General features: G+C 38.7%; 2 protein-coding genes across 3 annotated transcripts in view; one reads left to right on the top strand and one right to left on the bottom strand.

Annotated features, from left to right (window-relative positions):
• LOC126956106 (uncharacterized) overlaps nucleotides 1-18,085 on the bottom strand; it is a 589,638-nt gene that overhangs the window by 73,772 nt on the left and 497,781 nt on the right. The gene's annotated exons all lie outside the window — the stretch shown is intronic.
• The window catches only part of CTNNA1 (catenin alpha 1), a 177,745-nt gene that overhangs the window by 64,073 nt on the left and 95,587 nt on the right, over nucleotides 1-18,085 (top strand). For both annotated transcript variants that reach the window (XM_050794981.1, XM_050794982.1), the window contains exons 6-7: nucleotides 2,123-2,392; nucleotides 5,393-5,596. In XM_050794981.1, coding sequence (XP_050650938.1) covers nucleotides 2,123-2,392; nucleotides 5,393-5,596 — 474 coding nt within the window. The remainder of the gene's footprint in view (nucleotides 1-2,122; nucleotides 2,393-5,392; nucleotides 5,597-18,085) is intronic.

The following is an 18,085-nucleotide window of genomic DNA, read 5'->3' as shown; positions in this document are numbered from 1 at the left end:
GGATTAAAATATATCCCTCATACTTTGTAAATAGAAGTCTGTCACAGTGTGATGAGGGCAAGACATTTAGAAAATGGCGCACAGAACATATGCACCAGCTGTTTAAGCATAATGGTTAACCCTAGCTCCTTGTCATAACTCAAGTCTTGGAATGATTACCAATTCTCTAAATCCACAGGGTCTTGCTTCTGAATATTTAGCCTAATGTAGCCTTTGGAAAAGTAGAAGTTGGTAATACCATATCAGGCAGTGGCTTAGGAAAGTCATGTGTTGAATAGTAATTATTGCACCTACTAACTTGAGATGACCGTAAGTCTCTTTGGTAACTAACCTTCATAAGAAGCTATGCTGATCTAGGTCATAGACACTTAGGAGGAATGCCACAGCTGATTGCAAAGCATTTTTATAAAACAGTAGACAATTTAAGTGCTTAAAGGCAAATGCCTTCCTAGAAAACTTTTAGAGTCCCTCAGATTGTGGTGACGGCAAGACATTTAGAAAGTGCCACACAAAACATGTGCACCAGCTGTTTAAGTGTAATGTTTAGTCATAGCCCCTTGTAGCCTGAGTCTTTAAATGATAACTGATTCTTTAAATCTACAGGGTCCTGTTTTTGAATGTTTAGCCTAATGTACTGTGTTACAGGGCATTTGGAGTGCTGTGAGCTATTACTTGCAAATTTAGATTCCAAACGAGAAAAGAATTCTAGGAGGAAAAGTAAGCTGTCATATTATACAAGGTTTGAATAAAGATGCAAACCTAAATATATACTGAGATGAAGTTTCAGAAAAAGGAAGCCAGTTTGGTGTCTCTAATGCCTAATTAGGAACTCATCTAGAAAGATGAACCACTAAATAGCTAAGTCAGATGGCTAATTGAGTAATTGACTTTGTCCTTTCTAACTTGGTCAATTTTCCCTTACTGTTTACACATGTAATACTCAAAATGTTTAAATTTATACTTTTATTTAGTTGATGACATTAATGTTGACATTTTAATGTGTAAAATAGAGTTGGGCTACCATTTGGTGATCATTTAGAGTTACCACCTGTATTCTTCTTCTGTGGTGGTGATCCACTTTTACTAAAGCCTTTTTTTTCCCCTTCTGAATAATGTGAGTGAAAGGAGGATACCAGAAATACCCACTTCCCATTCCCATCTTGCATATTTTTGGCATCACTTATTTGTCACTTAGCATATCTACTCAGCCTACCAAGTAGATGCCATCATTAGTGGAAATGATGCCAAGGACCTCAAATCCTTCTTACTACGGATTATAATTATGGGGTAGAAGAAATGGAAAAAAAAATAGTTTAAGACTGTATCTGTACAGAGTATTATAATCATCGATTGGGGCTATGAAGCACATATGCCTCAACTTTATGGCCTAGTGACCTGTGAACTGTTTAATGTACTGTGTAAGAAAAGTATGGTTCTGTGTCCTAAAGTGGTCTTTGGGGTGGTGAGGGGGAGAGAAGGAGTTATGTGCTTGTGAGAATGGCCTTGCCATATCCTCACCTAGTTATGTAGTTCATATATACCTGTGGCTTCCTGACCCAAATTTCACAAAACTCTTATAATAAAATGGTGTAACTTAATAAAAAATAATCCTCATAATAAGTCTTAACTCTGTTTGAATTTACCTCTTCATGATTTTTCTATTTTTGGTTGGTATAGGTACATATATCTATATAGAGTTGTAATCAAGATGTTAGTTTGTTTTGTCTTTTATTTAATGCCTTATTTAGTTCTGTGCTAAGTACTTTACATACATTATCCCATTTAATCCTCAAAACGATGATAAGAAAGGTACTATTACTGCTTTTCTTTGACAGAAGGGGAAACGTAACCCCGAGGGTTTAAAATAAGGTCATAAAATAGCCAGGAGAAAGTAGAGGTGGGGGCAGGGTGGATTCAGATCTAGGTCTGTGTGATTCCAAAGCTCAGAATCTTACCTGCTAAGCCATACTGCCTTGTTTGTGATTGACTCTCAACTAGATTAATGAAAATAATATGTCTAATTAGTAGAAATTCTAACTTTTCAGCATTTACCGACAAATTTTTATATGAGTAGAGCCCATATAAAGAGTGCTCCAATTCCTTGTTTTATTTACTCTTGTAGGAATTGAAAGATGTTGGCCATCGTGATCAGATGGCTGCAGCTAGAGGAATCCTGCAGAAGAACGTTCCGATCCTCTATACTGCATCCCAGGCATGCCTACAGCACCCTGATGTCGCAGCCTATAAGGCCAACAGGGACCTGATATACAAGCAGCTGCAGCAGGCGGTCACAGGCATTTCCAATGCAGCCCAGGCCACTGCCTCAGACGATGCCTCCCAGCACCAGGGTGGAGGAGGAGGAGAACTGGCATATGCACTCAATAACTTTGATGTAAGTTATGCTTGGGCGGAAATTTCCAGCTCTTGACCATCCCCCAAAAGATAAAAGGTGTCTGGGGAAAAGTGATCAAGGCTTCTGATGATAGCTCAATTTCCACTTAGATCTGTAATCTAAGTCAAAATAAATTATGAATCATCAGTCTACTTGATTTTAACTTGGCCTAAAACATTTATTTTTATTTTTATTTTTAGTTTGAATTAAACTTCTGGATTCTTTTATGTAGCTTGCGTTTCCTATGAGGTCATTCTTTACTGAGGTTATGAGTTTGGTTCATTTCAACCAAGATTTTGACCTTCTGGCAGATGTGAAGCTATGGTAGATACAGAAACAAAGTACACATAGGGTCAGCTCCCTAGAGGTTCATGGTCTATTGGGAGATAAAGAAACATCATAAGTGACTGCAGCAAAAGTACCATCATTCTAATCTTTCTTGTCTGCCTAGATATACTTCTTTTCAATGACTAAATTGGAATAATGAACAGAAATTTAATCATGTGGAAGCAAATTTGGGATTAAAATACTTTCTTAGCACAATATCATAATTACTTTTCATAAATGATGCTCTAGGTCTGTCCTGTGTACACAACTCTAAGGGTTAACTTTTTGGTGGGTTATGTGTTCTTAATTCCTACCCACAATGCCTCATGGCTTCCAGTAGATGGCAGCAGTATAAGTTGGGGTTTTTTTTTTTTTTTTTTTTTGGGCTTTAAAAGTAACTGTTGGGGCAAATTAAAAAAAAAAAACAAAAAAAAAAAACACAGAAATTGTGTTCCAGGTGACCAGGATCCTTTCATAAAGTAGGGATGCTATGAAATATAGAATTAAAAAATACAATGGAGTGCATTTTGTTTTTAAGTTTTTCCTTGCCTTTACGTTTTCTTTCTTTTGCCACTTTACTTTCGCTTAGGTAGTTGATCCTTGTTGATACGCATGGCTGATTTAAGACTTTTCATAAAGCAAGAAGGCAGTGTTAAGTCTAAAGATCATGGTGTTAGAACTCAGTTTTTACCATGGAGCTTTAAACATTAAAGTATTTTATAACAAACTCTTACGGTGCATGTTAAAATTTACTAGCAATGTTGTTTTTCCTCTCATCAAAATTTGGCAGTATTAGGTATCTTTCAAGGTAGTAGCACATTTTGCCCTAAGTTGAGTAGTATCTACCAGAAACTGCTTAACTTCTCAGGGACATTTAAACATTGTAAAATGAGGGTTTGTTCTAAATGATCTCAGGCCTGTTGAGGCTCTGTTACTCTTAAAATTCTGTACCGTTCATTTCTCATTTTTATTGGCCAGAAAGCATTTTGTATTCAGTTTTGACCAGAGGAATCCTGTAATAACCTAATCTTACAAAAAATGATCAGCTAAATTGTAGGTTAATAAATGAACGGAAGGTATTGCATGTTCAGTTTGAAAATTGAGGGTTCTTTGGAAGGGAAGGAAGAAATGCATACTTATTGGAAAAGGGCAAGGTTTTGGTAGAAAAAATTTGGCATTTAAGTTGAAATCAATAAGGACATAGTCTCTGTAAAAAAAAAATTAAAGCCATAATATTTGCACAGACATTTATCAGTGTGAGGATAAATTATATCAAGTGGAGGAATTGGAGGGAGGCCAGTAGCTGCTGTCTTGAGGATGCCGATGTTTCACCTTGTACCTATAGCTTACTTGTGACCAGACCTGACTAAGCAGTAGAAAAGCTGGATGTAAGTGGAGTCGGGCAGGAAGGGGAGACAGAAAAAGGATTTATTCTTTTTTTTTTTTTTTTGAGACGGAGTCTCATGCTGTTGCCCAGGCTGGAGTGCAGTGGTGCGATCTCGGCTCACTGCAAGCTCCGCCTCCCGGGTTCCCGCCATTCTCCTGCCTCAGCCTCCTGAGTAGCTGGGACTACAGGCGCCCGCCACCGCGCCCGGCTAATTTTTTGTATTTTTAGTAGATACGGGGTTTCACTGTGGTCTCGATCTCCTGACCTTGTGATCCGCCTGCCTCGGCCTCCCAAAGTGCTGGGATTACAGGCTTGAGCCACCGCGCCCGGCCAAGGATTTATTCTTGTTGGAGCAGTTCTTCCTCACAGCGTAGCTTTTTGGGAGGATTGCTATCATCTCTTACAGAATACTAGAGGTCTTTGAGGAAAGAAAGTCTCTAATTTAGACATAACAGGATAAATTTGAGACTGAATTATTTAGAAAACTTGATTAGATGTGTAAGATGAGGCAAATAGATGGAAATTCATTGTAAATGCATTTCTTTCTGAAACTTTAAGGTTAGAAATCAGTTGTGTGTGTGTGTGTGTGTGTGTGTGTGTCTGTGTGTGCGCGCGCGCGCGTACTTTAAGAGACAAGGTCTTGCTCTGTTACCTAGGCTGGAGTGCAGTGGCACAATCATAGCTCACTGCAGCCTTGAGCTCCTGGGTTCAAGTGATCCTCCTGAGTAGCTGGGACTATAGGCGTGTGCCACCATGCCCAACTTACTTTATTTTTTTGTAGAGACAGGGTCTTGCCTTGTTGCCTAGGCTGGTGTTGAACTGGCCTCAAACGATCCTCCACACCTGGCCTGTTTTGCTTTTATTTTTAAATTTTTTGTGGTGCAACAGTTCTAAATATCACAAGGCAGTTTTATATTCTGCAAGTAAGAGGTAACTTTTATTTTCCTTGTAATTCTCATCTGATGATTTGAATCGCTCGTCTTATGTAAGTTTACCTTTAGATGTTCAGAATAAGTTGTGTGAGTGTGATATATTTGTATTTGTGGTATCATACCTTATCATGCCCTGTTTGGCTGCATAGCATTACTTCCAGTGCTTTCTTTGAGGAGTGATCAACAGTAGGCTAACTTCTGTGGGACAGCCCCTTATCTGTTAAGAAGTATAACTTTCTTTCAGATGTCGGAATTTTTGTGTTAAATCTTGATATTACTAATACCACTTTTCACACCTTGAATAAAGGAGGCAACAGAGATGAGTACTAACATTTGGTAATACTTTCTCTGCAGAAACAAATCATTGTGGACCCCTTGAGCTTCAGCGAGGAGCGCTTTAGGCCTTCCCTGGAGGAGCGCCTGGAAAGCATCATTAGTGGGGCTGCCTTGATGGCCGACTCGTCTTGCACGCGTGATGACCGTCGTGAGCGAATTGTGGCAGAGTGTAATGCTGTCCGCCAGGCCCTGCAGGACCTGCTTTCGGAGTACATGGGCAATGTGAGTTTGACAGCTTTTTTTTAAAGTAAGATATTTATGGATGAGGAGTTTTCTATAACATGTTGGATCTGAGATGTTTTCACTATAAATACCAAATATGTCCTTGACTCCTTGATTTTTGGGGGTGGGTCAGATTTTTTAAGGAATGGATAAATGGCTAAGTGGTTCTTTCCTCTCTCCAGCTTATTGAGAAATTTTAAACTTACAAAAATCATACGGTGAATACCTAGGAAATTTATCTGTATTCATCAGTTAACATGTAGATACATGTGTAGGTGTGTGTGTATATAAATGTATATGTATATATGTGTATATACACAAACATCCTTTTTTCCCCCGAAACCTTTGGAAGAAAGTTGTAGACATTGTGATGCTTCACCTCTAGTATTTTAGCATGCCTCTTCAAAGAATAATGACCTTCTATACCACTAAACTTTCATTATCCCAAGGAGGTGGCTGTCTAATTTTGGGCAAAAGGGAATGTTGAAAACCTGCCTCTTCAGTATTTATAGTTTATGAAAGTTTTTTCATGAACCGTATTGAATGTCATAAGAGTAGATAATTGCCAAGAAGAGTTACATGAAGCAAACTCTGGATAGTGTTTTTGAATTTTTAAGGTTTGTGCGTAAAAACCCAGGCTATGAAATTTGATACCTGACTTTTTTTTTTAAAGGCCATAGAAAATTCTGCATTTGTCCATTTTTCTCTATTGCTGTATGTCTTTCTTTTTTTCCTTCCCTTATACTTCTATTCTGGTTATTTAATGCTAGCTTAGGGTTCTTGTCATTTAGACCTTGGACTCAATATCTTACTGTGGCTAATTAGCAATAAATTAAGGAAAAATTATATGAAATACTTTTAAGGGGAAGAAGGACAGTACAAAGTAGTTGTCATCACTAGTGTTTTTTGCCTGTTTAACACTTAAAAAAAAATCTTGGTCCTTTCTCATTTGTTCATTTGCCATCACCTTGTCTGTTCACTTATAGGCCTGTAAAAGTTAATGGGTGATGGTAAGTCATGGTGGAATTCCTAGGGTGAAGATGAATGCCTTCCTCTGTTTATGTTGTTTCTACCATATTGTGAAATTAGTGATGCATACTGAATTTTTTAAAGCCATTGCCCCTGGGCATGGTGGTTCAAGCCTGTAGTCCCAGTGCTTTGGGAGGCTGAGGTGGGTGGATTGCGTGGGCCCAAGAGTTTGAGACCATTTTGGGCAATATGGTGAAATCCCATCTCTACCAAAAAATACAAAAGTTAACTGGGCATGGTGGCACATACCTGGTCCCAGCTACTCGGGAGGCTGAGGCAGGAGAATCGCTTACGCCTGGGAGGTTGTGGCTGCAGTGAACCACAGTCGCGCCACTGTGCTCCAGGCTGGGTGACAGAGCGAGAGTTTCTCAAAAAAAAAAAAAAAAAAAAAAAAAAGCCATATTTTGATTATAGGCAGTCTACTTCAGAAAAATGAGATTAGATGTTTTGTTAAGTCAAATGGAAAAAGTGGTTTTTAAGTCACAGTGAAAATGTGGGACACATTTAAGAATCCATAGCTAAGATTGAACATTAGAAAATATTTTAAAAAATGGATATATTGCAGAATGGCTCACAGTGTTGCAGTCTTAAACAAGGGAACAAAAACCCATGGTAAGTGGATCAGTCATCTGCTATCATGTGTAGTGCTGGAAATGGTGTAAAAGTGTCTGATGTAGTTATGATTAGAAAATCACTTCAAAAACAGACTTTGGTGGGAAGGAGTATGTGATAAATCTGTTCCGATTGCTCCATTCTAGAGCCTTCTAATCAGTCTATAAGCTATCCCTTGAGTCTTGAGGTTGGTCACATTCTTGGGCCAATCACCCCGGTCATGAGTAACCTTGAGGTTTTGAAACCTAGAGTGCCATACAAACAGTGCTCTCTATTCATGCCATCAATGTAATAAAAGCTGGGAAGCACTAATTTATACTGAAGACTTGGAGGCCGCAATAGCATTCTTAAATGAAAACTGGAACAATGTGTGATGTGAGGCTGAAATTTGAGTATTATGGTAGGGATCTTGAAATGAATCTTGGCCGGGCAGGGCGGCTCACGCCTGTAATCCCAGCACTTTGGGAGGCCAAGGCAGGCGGATCACAAGGTCAGGAGATCGAGACCATCCTGGCTAACATGGTGAAACCCCGTCTCTACTAAAAATACAGAAAAATTACCTGTAATCCCGGCACTTTGGGAGGCCGAGGCGGGTGGATCACGAGGTCAGGAGATCGAGACCATCCTGGCTAACACGGTGAAACCTTTCTCCACTAAAAATACAAAAAATTAGCCAGGCATGGTGATGGGTGCCTGTAGTCCCAGCTGCTCTGGAGGCTGAGGCAGGAGAATGGCGTGAACCTGGGAGGCGAAGCTTGCAGTGAGCCGAGATCGCGCCGCTGCACTCCAGTCTGAGCAACAGAGCAAGACTCCATCTCAAAAACAAAAAAACACAAAAGAAAGAAATCTTGAGATTTAGAAATGTATTTTAGGAGATGGTCTCTGGGTATGTTTCTCCTAAAGGTAAAAATCTTTAGTTTCCTTTTATTGATTCGTGTAACAGTGAACAGGCTTGGTGCTGTCAAAAAGTATTGGAGTGAGGATAAACGGGGAGGGCAGTGGAGCACACTTGAAGAAAGCTTAGAATGATGAAAGGGTCTGGAAGAAGCAGAAGCAACTGGGGATAGATTTTTGCTTATTTATGAAGCATTCAAAAACATTTAGACCCTCTAGTGAGTTTCAGAATATAACCAGCAATGTCTGCCTGTCACTCAGTTCATTCTGAGTATGTGTCACATGCAAAGCAGTGTGTTGGGCACAATGTAAGAGGAGGAATGAGACTCTGATCCCTCCCTTCTGGAACAAAGTTTCTATGTGGGGTTTAATAGGAGTGTCATCATAGGTACAGCCAAAATGCTGTGGAAATTGCAAGGAGGTTGAGGTTATTTCTATCTGGGAAATCCAGGAGGCTTTCTAGAAGATTTATTTTGTAATCTTTTGGTTGACTTCTACCTTGATTTTAAAAAAATGGTTCATTTTATTTCTGTTGAAAAATATTAGACAAATTATGTTATGTGGATAATTGAAATAACCTATGTTAATTAAAACTTGTTTACTACCTGAAACTTTGTAAACATTGTTGTAAAGTCCAGAAAGGCTCACATAATACTCACTTTTTCTATTTCTTGGATTCTGTCATGTTGTTAGTAATTTTATAGACACATTCTTTTTTTTTTTTTTTTTTTTTTGAGACGGAGTTTTGCTCTGTCGCCCAGGCTGGAGTGCAGTGGCGCGATCTCAGCTCACTGCGAGCTCCGCCTCCTGGGTTCACGCCATTCTCCTGCCTCAGCCTCCTGAGTAGCTGGGACTACAGGTGCCCACCACAGGCCCGGCTAGTTTTTTTTTTTTGTATTTTTAGTAGAGACGGGGTTTCACCGTGTTAGCCAGGATGGTCTCGATCTCCTGACCCCATGATCCGCCCGTCTCGGCCTCCCAAAGTGCTGGGATTACAGGCGTGAGCCACTGCGCCCGGCCTAGACACACATTCTTAAAGCGTCTTCTTTCTTAATTTTGTGTTGCTTGTTACCAGGTTCCACTGGCTTTTTCTCTGAGACAGTGATTCTTTGGATGCACATTACAGTCCTTGGGCAACTTAAAAATCCTGATGTTTCAGGTGTACCCCAGACCAATTAAGTCGGAATCTCTGGGTCAAGATCCAGGTGTCAGTTGTTTTAAAACACTTCTCAGTTGATTCCAGTGTGCAACTAAGGTGGAAAAACTGCTCTGGTAGTTTATTCCATTTGTCCCTTTCTGCCGCCACTGCCATTATCTTACTTCAGTGTCTCCTCACTTTCTCCATTTTCCACTTTGTTCTTCCTGCCCAGGCCAGGCTGAGCTCCTGTCTTTAGTAGTAGGGCATTGTTCATTATGTTCTGGAAATTCCCTTCCTACCTGTGTAAACCTGATCTGCTCTTCTTTCAGGCCCCACATTTGTTTTTCATCTCTTTGCTGAAGGCCATTTCAAACTACATCACCTTACATTGTTTCTTTGGTGCTTGACGTTTTGTGCCTTATTGTATACTCCTTTGAATTGTTGTTTAATTGCATTTCCTTTATCCATTTTATTCTGCAACTAGGTTTTAAGCCTTTGGAACATGACAACTCCTTAAAAATATTCATTCATGGTCTAGTATAATGCTGCAAGAGGTACTCAGTAAATGCTTGCCTAATGAACTCATGCTTGTTTGGAGGAATGAATAAAATGAATAATTTTGGATTTTCATGCTGCTAAGGATGTAATAGTGTAGGGGGAAAAAACCAAAGACCCTTACCCTTATGGGCCTTACATTCTACAGGGGATGAAGGAGGAGGCTGTGGTGGTTTATTTCTACTTCCTGTGGATCTTTCAGTATACACATGACATTTGTTGAAAAAATTAAACCAAATACTCTGAAATAAGCAATTAAGTGAAAGTGATATCTTAGAGCAGAGTTTAATTCATCAGCTGAGGGCCAAATTCCCTTTTAAAGTTTCCAAGGGTCAGGAGGCTAGCAGCCTTAATGTTGTTGCTTGCATAGTGGTTTGATGAAGAGTTGGTAGGTAGTCTTGGCTCTACCGCTAACTTACTGTATGGGCTGTAAGGAAATATTGATATGAAAGTAATGCATTTGACCTCTACTTTCTTAACATTAGGGAAATACCACAGACCCATGACAGTGGAGGTTTTGTGACCCTTCAGGGTATCCTTGTAGTTTCAGAGATGACTTCCAGGTTTCCTTGAAATGAAATGTGGTTATTGTGGTTAAGTTTAATTTGTTTTGGCTCTGTCAGCCTAAAGTTGCTTTGCCTGTGAGAGAGAAAAACAGCTTTGGATGGATGTCATAATCTTAAAAGGTTTAAAAGTGAATGGATTGAAATTAAAATGAAATGTAATTAAATTTGAAAAAGTTATTACCATTTTATTTTTTTCATGATTGAAAGTCAGGCATGTGCATTAAACTACTGAACCACCACTACTTATTAGCATTTAGGGATATATATTTTCTGTTTTTTTCTTCTTCTATGCAGAGCATGAAATAACAGTTTTAACTCTCTCAGTGTTTTCTGCCTGTAAACATGAAATATCCGTAGAACTAGGTTTCATACTATTAAGTTAATGGGTTAAAAAAGTCTGCTGTCTGGTTAATGGGTTAAAATTTCTGTTTTTCAAATACATAGCTGACTTGGTTGCTCAGTTGTGTGTTTTAATGTTCTCTGAATTATTTCAATGCTACTGAAAAAGCCTTCTGAAGGGCCCTATGCTTTATACAGCTGACTTCTTTATTTCATGCCTTTCATTCTGCTGAGGGATATGCTGACTGTTAATATGTTCCTTTCTCGCTTTTTTAAGGCGTGTATTTTTCCAATAGTAGAATTTATTGGAAACAAACTTGTCTCTGTTACCATACCCCCCTTCAACCCTGACTCCTCAATAAACAAATAAGCAAAACCTACCCCTTCCCCAAAACCTCCAAATCTGAAAATACTTAACACAACGTCTGAAACATAAAGGACCCCTCAGTCTTTGAAATGAACTCCATTTGGTTTTGACCAGTGCAGTCTTGCCCAGCAGGTCATGGTCATGTTTGACTGACTGGTGTTAGGGCTTATAATTGGTAAGAACAAACACATGCCATGGGCATAAGTAGTTCTAGCCCTCCGCTATTCAGTGTGGTAGCCACTCGCCATATGTGGCTATTGAGCACTTGAAATGTGGTAAGTCTAAATTGAAGTTTGCTGTTAAGTACGCACCAGATTTCAGAGTTAGTATAGAAAAAAGAATGTAAATTATCTGATTGATATTATTTTAGATATATTGGGTCAAATAAAATCTGCTATTAAACTTTATTTTTACCTGTTTCTTTTCACTTATGGCTACTAAAAAAATCATATTTACATTGATTATATATGTATCTATAACTTACATCTATGTTATAAAAATTATGTGGGTGGTTTATTTCTGGCTTGCATTGTATCTCTGTTGGATAGTTCTAACCAATAAGTAACCAGCCAGCTAAAGTGAGTGGATAAGAGGTTAGGATCAACTTCATTGAATGTCCAGAATGGCATAGTAGTCCATGCATAGTAGCTGTTGTAGCTTGTATTCTTTTAATACTTAAAACTGTAATTTTAGACAGAAGAAAATTGGTTCAATTTAGGACCTTGTAAGGATAATGTTCCTTAAAGATATATTTTATCTTTGTTCTTGCCTGAAAACATTGGGCATGGTGGTTGTAGGATCCAAAAGAAGAATGCAATAACTGGACATACTTTGGTTGAACTGGACATATATTTGAGGAATGTGATTATGTTAATATATCAAGTATAAAATTTTAATTCAATTTGGGTAAGTTTGATGTGAAATGTATGAATGGTATGCAGCTAATGTTCATTTTCAAAGATCTTTTGAAAAGATATATTGTTATTGTAGTGAAGTGAGGCACTCAATTTAGATGCTAATCCTTTGTCAGTTTTGCAAATGCCTTCCTGGAATCTCTCTAGTTTAGCCAGAGCTTTTGAAGGACTCTGAAGAACTTGTTACTGCATTATGTTGTGACTGCACTTTCTTCTCTTCAAAATTAGAGTAGCTTAATTTTTTCCCGATTGTAAAAGTTCATTATACATTGTATATATTATACATGTGTATATATTTACATTATATATTTTATATATTAAAAGTTCATTATATACTGTCCGTAATCCCACAATTCATTTTTGTTTATAACATTCCAGACTTAATTCTGGATATGTGTATATGTACACTTATATCTGTTCTTTTCTTACCGTCTCCTCTTTTTAAAAATGCTGTTAGTAATGATTGTCCATACTTTTATACTGCTTACCATATGCCAGCCATTGTGCTGAGACATTTTATCCCCATCATAACCCTATTAAGTTGATAATTGCTCAAAAGTACATATACATACAGGTGCAGTTTGAACTCAGATCTGTCTGACCTGAAAGTCTGAGCTCTTAGTACTTTTACCTTTGTACATCGTCCCAAGTTAACAAATATTATTTTATAACATCTTAATGGTGGCAGAGTTTTCCATTAAGATTAAATACCCCCCGAACTAAAATAAATACTAGAATCTAAATTTCAATATTAAATTTCTAAAAGTGGATATCCTAGACTAAATAAAATAGATCCAGGTCTGGGATAGCTGCTTGAAGTGAGTGGAGTGTGAAGAGACCATCAAACAGGCTTTGTGTGAGCAATAAAGCTTTTTAATCACCTGGGTGCAGGCAGGCTGAGTACGAAAAGAGTCAGCGAAGGGTGGTGGGATTATCATTCGTTCTTAAGGTCTGGGATAGGCATTGGAGTTAGGAGCAGTTTTTTGTGGGCAGGGGGTAGATCTTACAAAGTACATTCTCAAGGGTGGGGAGAATATTACAAAGTACCTTCTTAAGGGCGGCGGAGGATATTACAAAATACCTTCTCAAGGGTGGGGAGGGTGTATTGTCATAAAGTCAGTTTATCAGTTAGGGTGGGGCAGGAACAAATCACAGTGGTGGAATGTCGTCAGTCAAGGCAGGAACTGGCTATTTTAACTTCTTTTGTGGATCTTCAGTTGCTTCTGGCCATCTGGATATATACGTGCAGGTCACAGGGGATATGATGGCTTAGCTTGGGCTCAGAGGCCTGACATGGAGCAAAAGAGCTTTTTAGAGTATCTTTCCATACTAGACTGGTGGTACTTGAGTGCCGTAGATGTTTAAATGGGCTCTGTGATTTGCAGGTACAGAGGCTGAGTTTTGTTATACAGTTATGGTATGATTTCCATCTTTCTTTGAACGCTTGGGTTTCCTTTCTGCAAGAGATGCTTACCTAAATTAGTAGTCCATAGTTCTGTAGAGGCATTTGAAGATTATTTTATTGAATTGTCAGTGTAAGCTTTTCTGTGAGCTGCCTAATAAACAGGGTTTGGGAGAGTTTATGTAAGTAGATGATGCATTGAATGCAAAATTTGAGCCTGTGTAGGACTTGCTTTTTTGACAGCGGCATTTATTTTTATTTTTTATTTAATAAATTTTACTGTATATGTTTAAGGTATACAATGTGATATGTAGATATACATAGTTAAAGATTACTACAGTCAAGCCATTTAACCTATCTGTTATCTTAAGAGTTACCTTGTGTGTGGGTGGTAAGAGGGCCTAAAATCTACTCTCTCAGTAAGTTTTCCAAGTACAATACAATGCTATTGACTATAGGCTTCATGCTATAGATTAGAGCTCTAGATTTTTTAATATATGTATATTTTTTGCGCTGTTACCTAGGCTGGAGTGCAGTGGTAACGATCACAGCTTGCTGCAGCCCCTGCTTCCCTGGTTCAAGTGATTCTCGTGCCCCAGCCTCCCAAACATAATAGCTGGGATTAGAGGCTTGTGTTACCAAGCCTAGCTAATTTTTGTATTTTTAGTAGAGATGGGGTTCCACGCTGTTGGCCAGGCTGGTCTCAAACACCTGGCCTCAAGTGTTCCACCTGCCTTGGCCTCCCAAAGTGTTGGGATTACAGGTGTGAGCCACCATGGCTGGCCAAGAGCTCTAGATTTATTCATCCTGCATAACTGCAACTTTGTACCCCTTGACCTAAGTGTCCCCTACTCCCACCATTTGGTAACCCACCTTTCTACTCTCTTGTTTTTATGTATTAGAGAACATGTAAAAATCATTCAATAGTTTTGTCTCTGTGTCTGATTTATTTCAGTTAGTAATAATGTCCTCCAAGTTCATCCATGTTGTAGAGCAGCATTTATTTAATTTGAAAGCCCTGTTTGTCAAAAATTATGTGTGATTTTCTTATGGTTCAAGATAAGGAGTTTAAAAGATCTTCATAACTCTGAGGAAGACGTCTTACCCCAGTTATATTTGTGTTGCTTTCAAAGGGGTTTGAAGTAAGTACTTCCTGTGTATAAGCTATCCTGGCATTGCTAATTGCAGTATTTAGCAGGCAAGTTCTTAATCTTTAATACCAGAAAGATGCATGTTCATGTATTTGTTGAAGTGGTGCTGGCCTGATGGAGCAGTAGTGGAGTGGGCTTTTGAAATCAGGATGATGGAGCAGGCATGTAAGCCTGTCCAGTGTCAGGCAGCAGATGGATAGGAGTTTAGCCTCCTCAGGATTGCTGTTAAACTGTCCTTTATATCACTTTGTGCTCTTTAGCCGTCAAGCAGGGTTGAAAAGACTTCATACCTAACGTAGTATTTCTGGATTAACAGGTAATAACCTCTAAATATATCAGATTATTAGTAATTATCTCTAGCTGGTGGGGCGATGGGCACTATAAATTTTCTTTGATATTTTTTCCCACATTTAAAAAATACGTTTTTTACGTTGCTAATGTCACAAAGTTTAAAAAACTTAGACCCTTAGATTTGTGTGTCTTCGATTTTTAGGTTTTATTTATAGTCATATACTGTGTTCATTTCCAAAGCACTATTAATAGGGAAATTTGATGGTTTTTCACACATTAATATGTTGATTCGTCCTTTCGAGGTAATGGTTAATTCAGGACTAGTTTGGCTAAAGTGGTTAGTTTGGTTTTTAAAAAAATTATAGTATACATTTCTATCAAGTCTTGAAGTGAGACTCAATTTTTATCTCTCTGTGATAGCATTTGCTTCATTCTTTTCTTGCAGTGTATATCAAAGTGATTCTTGACCTTGGAAGTATAAAATTGTGAAGGTAGAATTTGGAAGTGACATTCATTATCATGTGGTCTAGGGGTTGACAAATTACAGTTCTCAGGTCAAGTCTAGCCTGCCACTTATTTTTATAAAGTTTTATTGGAACACAGCCATACCCATTTTGTTTCTTCCTTCTCCTGCTCCTTCTTTTCTTCCTTCTTCTTTCCTCCTCTTCCTCCTCCTCTCCCTTCTTCTGCGCTCCCTCCCCTTCTCTTTTTGGTTTTGTTTATTTTTTTTGAGACACGGTCTTATTCTGCCACCCAGGCTGGGACTGCAAGTGGTGCAATCACAGCCCACTGCAGCCTTGACTTCCCAGGCTCAGGTGATTCTGCCACCTCACCTTCCCCAGTAACTGGGACTACAGGTGTGCACCAGCATACCTAATTTTTTGTATATGGGGTCTTGCCATTTTTCCAAGGCTTGTCTCAAACTCCTGGGCTCAAGCAGTCTGCCTACCCCAGCCTCCCAAAGTGCTGGAATTACAGGTGTGAGCCACCATGCCTGGCCAAGTAGTTTCTAAAGAGACCACATGGCCCCAGGGCCTAAAATATTTGCTGTTTGGTCCTTTATAGGAACTTGCCAATTTTTAATCTATTTCAGTCAGCTCCCCAGTAGCTGGGACTGCAGGTGTGTACCACCATGTCTGGCTAAGTTTTGTATTTTTAGTAGAGATGGAGTTTCACCATGTTGGCCAGGCTGGTCTCAAAGTCCTGATGTCAAATGTTCTACCCACCTCGGCCTCCCAAAGTGCTGGGATTATAGGCATGAGCCACGGCGCCCAGCCCAACCAATTAATTTTTCTGAAGGCTTTAAATTATAAATTCAGTTTCTTCAGTAGATATAAAACTATGTTATGTGTTGCTTCTTGGGTAAATTTTGGAAGATTGTGGTTTTCAATGAATTAGTTCATTTTATCCACTTAATTGATTTTGTGTGCATGGAGATGTTTGTTGCAATCTCTTATTATCCTTTTAATGTTTAGCATCTGTAGCAATATTCTCTGTTTCATAACTATTGTTGATAATTTGTTTTATTTTTTTCTTTCTTTGTCAGTCTGGCCAGAAGTTTATCAATTCTAGTGATCTTTTGAAAAATCCAGCTTTGGGTTTTATTAATTTTTTTCCTCTAATACTTCCAATTTCATCTGTTTCTGCTTTTTAATTTTTTTTTCTGTCTACTTATTTTGAGTTTATTTTATTCTGTCTTTACTAGTTTCTTGAGGTGAGAACTTAGGTTATTGACTTGAGACCTTTGTTCTTTATGTAAAGATATAGTGGTATAGATTTCCCTAATCTAAGCCCTGCTTTGTCTGCATCCAATAAATTCTGATATGTTGTATTTTCATTTTAAAATTATTTTTGTTTTTTTTTTGTTGTGTGTGTGTTTGTTTTTTAAGAGATCGGGTCTCATCATGTTACCCAGGCTGGTCTTGAACTCTTGAGTTCAAATGATCCTCCCACCTCAACCTCCCAAAGTGCTGGGATTAGAGGCGTGAGCCACCGTGCCCAGCCTGTATTTTCATTTTTGTTCAGTTCAAGATATTTTAAAATTTTCCTTGAGTCTTCTTCTTTGATTAATGGCTTATTTAGAAGTATGTTGTGTAATTTCCAAGTATTTGGAGATTTTCTTGCTATGTTTCTGTTACTGATTTCTAGTTTAATTCTAATTCCATATGGTCAGAGAACATAAACTTCCATGATTTCAGTTTTTTAAAAAATTTGTTCATTGAGCCTTGTTTTATGACCCAGTGCTACCTTTGTGAATATTCTGTTTGCACTTGACAAATAATATGTATTCTGCTTTTTTTTTTTTTTTTTTTTTTTTGAGACGGAGTCTTGCTCTGTCACTCAGGCTGGAATTGTAGTGGCGCGATCTCGGCTCAAGTGATTTCTCCTGCCTCAGCCTCCCGAGTAGCTGGGATTACAGGCGCCCGCCATCACGCCTGGCTAATTTCTGTATTTTTAGTAGAGATGGGGTTTCACCGTGTTGACCAGTCTGGTCTTGAACTCCTGACCTCAGGTGACCCACCCTCTTTGGCCTCCCAAAGTGCTGGGGTTACAGGCATGAGCCACCGCGCCTGGCCTGTGTTATCTATTATTGTTGGGTGGAGTGAAAGTGTCACTTAGATCTAGTTGGTTGATGGCATTGTTCTATAGCTTGCTGTTTTTTTGGTTGGGGAAAGATCTAATTATTCTAAGAATTACTGAGAGAAGAGTGTTGCAGTCTCCAACTTTAGTTGTAGATTCGACTGTTCTTTATTTCAATTTTTGGATTGCCACTCTATGTGTTCTGCTCAGGAATTTTAGTTACATTCAGTGGGACAGACAGGGTGGAATATATTTATTACGTTTAGCCAGAACCAGAATTCAACCAGTGTTTTCAAAGCTGAGTCTGAAACTAGTGCAGTGTTAGGCCATGGTGTCACACCCATGTTTGAACAGTTAGAACTAGAACTAAGGCTTCTGATTTTTCAGTCCAGAGATACTCCTGGTGGTGCTCTTTACATGTGATGCCATGGATGATGGGCAGTAAGCTGATACTTCCATAGGATAGAACTTGTTAAAGCTTGATCAAGTAATGTAATCTCCCCAGGGCGGCTTTCTTGGTGGGAATTGGGGTCATTAATAGCTGCCCGTCTAACTGGCCTTGTTAAAATGCACAGAGAGTCTCTCAAGTAAGACCAAGAAAAATCATGAAGATGGGAATATAATGGGTGGTGTTTTTAAAAAATATCAAGA

Source organism: Macaca thibetana, chromosome 6, assembly GCF_024542745.1.
Source record: "Macaca thibetana thibetana isolate TM-01 chromosome 6, ASM2454274v1, whole genome shotgun sequence".
NCBI classification, from domain to species: Eukaryota; Metazoa; Chordata; class Mammalia; order Primates; family Cercopithecidae; genus Macaca; species Macaca thibetana.
The sequence above is the reverse complement of the archived record's forward strand: the minus strand, read 5'-3'. Positions and strand labels throughout refer to the sequence as shown.